This window comes from Theobroma cacao, chromosome 9 (assembly GCF_000208745.1).
Source record: "Theobroma cacao cultivar B97-61/B2 chromosome 9, Criollo_cocoa_genome_V2, whole genome shotgun sequence".
In the NCBI taxonomy this organism is placed as follows: Eukaryota; Viridiplantae; Streptophyta; class Magnoliopsida; order Malvales; family Malvaceae; genus Theobroma; species Theobroma cacao.
Window position 1 is genome coordinate 26,846,450 of NC_030858.1, and position 5,802 is coordinate 26,852,251.

Below are 5,802 nucleotides of genomic sequence, written 5' to 3' on the forward strand. Positions count from 1 at the left end.
TTGGTGGAGGTTCATTTTGGAGGGTAGGTGATGGAAGTTCTATTTTGGTTAGAAAAGACAATTGGATACCATATGATAATCCTAGACCAATTCTTGTTTGTGATGTTATGGTAAACGATTTGACTAAGGTGAGTGAATTTATTCTGGCAGGCCAGAAGAGATGGGATGAAGAAAAAAATAAGAAATTGCTTTCTGCCATATGAAAGTAATTTAATCTTATCTCTACCATGAAGTTTAAGAAGGCCAGTTGATCGTCTAATGTGGTTTGATAGCAAATGAGGGGATTATAAGGTGAGATTGGGTTACAAGTTGTTATGTTCAGAGATGGAAAGGCTTAATAGTGCAAGCACCTCTATTCATACAGTATCCATTTGGAGAAAATTGTGGAGCTTGAGAATACCCAGGAAAATAAATAGAAAATAAAAAATACTTTCATATATTTTAAATTGTTCAAATCTATTTTGGAGTGAAAAAATTGCTTCATCTAATTTATATAGGAAGTTGCCAATTCTAAATGATTATTCTGGAAATCTTGTTATATCATTATCTACATTTTCATCAAATTTCTGATTTATTATTTTTATTACTTGTAAAAAGGTGCTCCCTTTTACATTGTATTAAACTTTCAATTCTTTTTTTTTTTTAAGTTTTGAATAATTAGATTCATATTTTTGATTTGACATTTTCAAATTTCTATTACGAAGTAAATTTTTTTTTAAAAAAATTTCTATTATGAAGTATCCAAAAGATTTAGTTATTATAATTGTCTTATATTTTTCAAATGGCTAATATAAAATTAATAATCAAAATTTCTAATTCAATAAATCAACTAGTACATAAAATAGAGACAATATAACAATATAATATAAACTCTAAATTAAAGAAAAAAGTCTGTAAAAATTAAAACAATAATACCTAATTGTTGAATGTTTATAGTAAACAGCAAATGAGGCTTATGGTTTTATGAAGATACTCACATAATAGACTTCCTTCGTATTCTTTGGAGAAAATTGAAGTTAAAGAAGAAAGAGCAAATGTGGAAGGAAGAGTTCAAAAGTGAATATTATAAATTGAAAAAAAAATGATAATTGGTTTTATATATATGAAAAAATAGCGGTTGGAGATTATTAAATATGTATTACCGTTAATGGATTGAAGAGAAGAGAAATACTTATGAATTAAGAGCATTGTGAGAATTGAGAAGTGATAAAAAGGCACATAATTAGAGAAGCGAGAGAATATTTCATTTTATTAATTATCTAGACTTTTACATATTTTTAATGTGAAATAAAATAAATAGTTGAGAACTAATAAAGATGTGAGAAGTGAGAGAAAATAGATATTTATTAGGTACTTAATTTAAGAAGTAAGAAAATATGTAGATATTTTATTAATTATCTTAATTTTTATATATTTTAATATAATTAATTATATTATTATAAAATTATGAGATGTTTAAAAAAGAAAATCAAGAGTCAAGAGTTTTGGTGATTTTATGGTAATCCCAGAAGTTGACTGTTGAAAAAGCAGAGGTCTTGCTTACTTTTCAATGTTGCTAAATACAAAACCTGGAGCATTGATTATTCTACTGTTGTTAATTGTTAATCATAGGAAATTATTTAATTTCAAGTAAATTAAATTTCTTCGTTCTTTAAGTTCTTAATAATGTTTATTGGGATTAAATCTCTATTAACTAATGAATAACTATCCTGTAAATATTTTATTTGTTTTTATAAATTTTTTTTTTCAAGACTTTTGTAGGGGCTAGCTGTTTTCTCTTTGACGGGGATTGTAATGTGGGCCACGGTGCTGATTACCTTTGCCCCTTTCAAGGGGTAAGACTTCTGAAATTTCGTGGAACATTGAAGTGTTCAATGAACTATTCCGATATGGAAAATGCAAGGAAGCAATGACTGTCTCAATCATTAAAGAAATACACCCAACGCTTTCTTTCGTTGATTTGAACTTTCTCTTGTCACCTTCTATCATAGGCTTTATTCCCTCATTCTTATATACGATTCAATTTAATATCTTTATTTGGAACGTCTTTGAGCAAAATAATCATATTGAGCGATGGCTTTTGCTTCTTGTACTTTTATCTTCTTCCTACTTTTGCTTCCACTCTTAGCTATTGCTCAGACCGATGGAAGGGTAGCTGTGGGTGCATCTCTCACTGCAGCTCACAATGCCTCTCCTTGGCTTTCAACTTCTGGGGATTTTGCATTTGGGTTTCACCCAACTGACAATGAGGATCTTTTCTTGCTTTCTATATGGTTTGATAAGATACCTGGTAAAACCGTTGTCTGGTACGCACACGAAGATGGGAACCCTGTTCTTGTGCCAGAAGGGTCAAAGATTGTGCTAAACGCTGAAAATGGGTTGCTGTTGAGCAATGCTCGAGGAGAACGAGTATGGAAATCTGCTGTAGCCAGGGCGGACGTTGCTTATGGTGTTATGAATGATACTGGTAACTTCGCAATTAAAAGTCGTAATTCGGACATGCTGTGGGAGAGCTTTGCCCACCCTACCGATACATTGCTGCCTGCTCAGATAATGAAAATTAATGGGCAGCTTTTTTCTCGACAAAAAGAGAACAACTTTTCACGGGGAAGGTTCCTGCTCAGTCTACGTGAAAATGGAGATCTTGTCCTCAATATTGTAAATTTGCCCACTAATCTGGTTTATGATGGAGATGGACCATATTATAATAGCCATACTAGTGATCCTGCAAATGAATCAAATTCAGGTAATCAATTGATCTTCAACGAGTCTGGAGATGTTTACGTGTTGAGAAGGAATGGTCAAAGATCTCTCCTCGGAACAGGATCGACACTTCCCACTCCACGTGAAGACTTTTATCAGAGGGCAACTCTGGATTTTGATGGTGTTTTTGCCCAATATTATTATCCAAAGATAAATACCGGAAATGATAGCTGGTCAACTGTTTGGTACCAACCAGAAAATATTTGTTTACGTTTTGGAGGGCTGGGTAGTGGGGCATGTGGGTTTAACAGTATCTGCAGCCTAAATGAAAATGGGAGGCCAACTTGTAACTGCCCACCGGGATTTTCTTTCCTTGATCCAAATGATAACTACGGAAGCTGCGAGAGAGACGGTGAATTAGATTGTCATGAAGATGGACAGATATCCAAGGAAGATCTATATGATATTGAGGTGCTACCAGACACTAATTGGCCAACATCTGATTATGAGCGTTACGGAACTAATTATGATGAGCAGGATTGTAAAACATCTTGTTTGAATGATTGTTTCTGTGTCGTTGCCATTTATGGAGGAGGGAGCTGCTGGATGAAGAAGCTACCGCTGTCAAATGGAAGGAAAAACAGTAGCGATAAGAGCAAGGCCTTCATTAAAGTTCCTAGAGGTGACCGTCCTCCATCATTCCCTAATCTTCGAGAGGCTGATGATGACAAGAACAAACGCAATTTGATCATCACTGGATCAGTACTCTTAGGTACCTCTGTATTTGTAAACTTGGCCTTAATTGGAGCATTGTGCCTCAGTTTTTTCTTCATCTACAAGAAAAAGCTCTCCAAAATTGACCAAGGCGGATTAGAGACAAATTTGCGGCTTTTCACCTACAAAGAACTTGCAGAAGCTACCAATGGTTTCGAGGAAAAGCTTGGGAGAGGAGCTTTTGGCGTTGTTTACAAAGGGACAACGCGAATGAGTGCCAGTGGTTCTAGGATTAGTATTGCAGTGAAGAAGTTAGACAGAGTGGTCACAGATGGGGACAAGGAATTCAAAACTGAAATAAATGTGATTGGGCGGACACATCATAAGAATTTAGTCCAATTACTAGGAATTTGCGAAGAGGGAGAGCAGCGGTTGCTGGTGTACGAGTTCTTAAGCAATGGCACTTTAGCGGAATATCTTTTCGGAAACAGAAAGCCTAGTTGGTGTCAAAGGACCCAAATTGCCTTAGGAGTTGCTAGAGGACTTGTGTACCTACACGAAGAATGCAGCACTCAGATCATCCATTGTGATATAAAGCCTCAGAATATACTTCTTGATGACAATTACAATGCTCGAATATCTGACTTTGGGTTGTCCAAGCTTTTGATGATGGATCAAACACAAACCAAAACGGCTATTAGAGGGACAAAAGGATATGTTGCACCTGAATGGTTTCGGAACTTGCCAGTAACAGTTAAGGTTGATGTCTACAGCTTTGGCGTTTTACTACTGGAAATCATTTGTTGTCGGAGAAGTGTTGTGGATGAGGAGATGGGTGATGAAGGCAACATAATATTAACTTATTGGGCTTATGACTGCTACTCGGAAGGAAAAATAGATGCCTTGGTTAGTAAAGACATGGAGGTCATGAATGATACAAAGAGTTTGGAGAGGTTTTTGATGGTTGCCTTTTGGTGCATTCAAGAGGACCCATGTCTCAGACCCAGTATGAGGAAGGTTATACAGATGCTTGAAGGAGTCGTCCATGTAACTGTTCCCCCAAATCCATCTCCATTTAGCACTATAGGGTGAAAGCGCCTAACTCATCTTTTTCATTTATTTGTTTTCCTTTGGCCAAAGCCCTTCTTGCGTCTCTATGATGGCTGGGTACTTTGTATCTGTTTGCTTTCTGGAGGTAGCTTTGCATATAAATGTTGTCACAACATATGTATTACTTGATTTATCTCGGAATAACATTTTACTACATCAATTAGAAAGATTTCTTAGTTTGCTCAATACTTTCCAAGATCATCATTTGTTATAAATCTTTTAATATCATCGAGAAGAGAGAAGAAATAGGAACTCTATGAGAATGAACGATCGATATGGGGATTATAAAACTTATAGCAAAACTTAGCTTTAACAATTTATAGCATATTGTTCCGTTGACACTTTATAGTGAATCATAGTTTCTTTACCCAATTCTCCTTAAACAAAGAAGCACTATAACGCTAAATGACAACTGCTCTCTCTTTAGTCAAAATAATCTGCCCAAACCATTTTTAAATGAAAAATGCTAATTGTAAAGGCGTTCTTGTAATAGGGAAACGAAGCGTTGCAAAAAAGTAAAAAAGATGAAGCAGAGGTAGTAGAGAGGAAGATTGGAGCAATTTCTGAAGTACTGAGTATTGTGGTAGGTAGAAGAGAATTAAGGAGCAGAATAGAATTAGAGAGAGAAACTTTGGAGGAGAATATGTTAGCTCTCGAAGGGAAGAGCCCTTCTAAATGAATTGTGAGGCTCTATATATAGTGCTAAAAGTGACGGTTACTCAAGAATAAGCTTTAATGTGCCTAATGAATAACATTATTATGAAGAGCTTTAATGTGAGGAACCGTTATTGTAATTTAGTGTAATAAGACATGTTCTCGAGTAAAAGGTAATAGATAAGAGGTATACGTGAAAAGGTATAAGAAAAGAAGTTGTATGTGAACAAGTACAAGAGAAGAAGTTATACATGAATAGGTAGAAGAGAAGGTGTATGTGAATAGGTATACGAGAACAACGTAGGAGGGTGAAACACTTGTACTTTAGGAAAAGGTTAAGAGGAAAACCTCTTAACTACTTTCATATCTGAGCAACCAAGCCAAACTCTCTAAAACATCCCAAGACGAAAGTAACCTATAAACTCTGCCATTTATTCGAAGTTGCTTTCACTATCATTTATGTGAAGTGGTTATTTTGTACGAAGTAGTTGTTCTACTTGTATTAGTTGTTCCATATGGAGTAGTGCTCACTTATTCTAGCTGTTCTGCATGAAGTAACGCTTCTTTTATTCTAGTTGTTCTGCATGAAGTAACGCTTTCCTTATTCTAGTTGTTCTGCAC

At 35.2% G+C, this 5,802-nt stretch overlaps 1 protein-coding gene across 1 annotated transcript; it reads left to right on the top strand.

The window, feature by feature from the left end:
• Positions 2,020 to 4,681, top strand: LOC18589706 (G-type lectin S-receptor-like serine/threonine-protein kinase RLK1). The gene has a single exon (XM_018126686.1). The coding sequence runs from the start codon at positions 2,074 to 2,076 to the stop codon at positions 4,507 to 4,509; it is 2,436 nt and encodes an 811-aa protein (XP_017982175.1). The 5' UTR covers positions 2,020 to 2,073; the 3' UTR covers positions 4,510 to 4,681.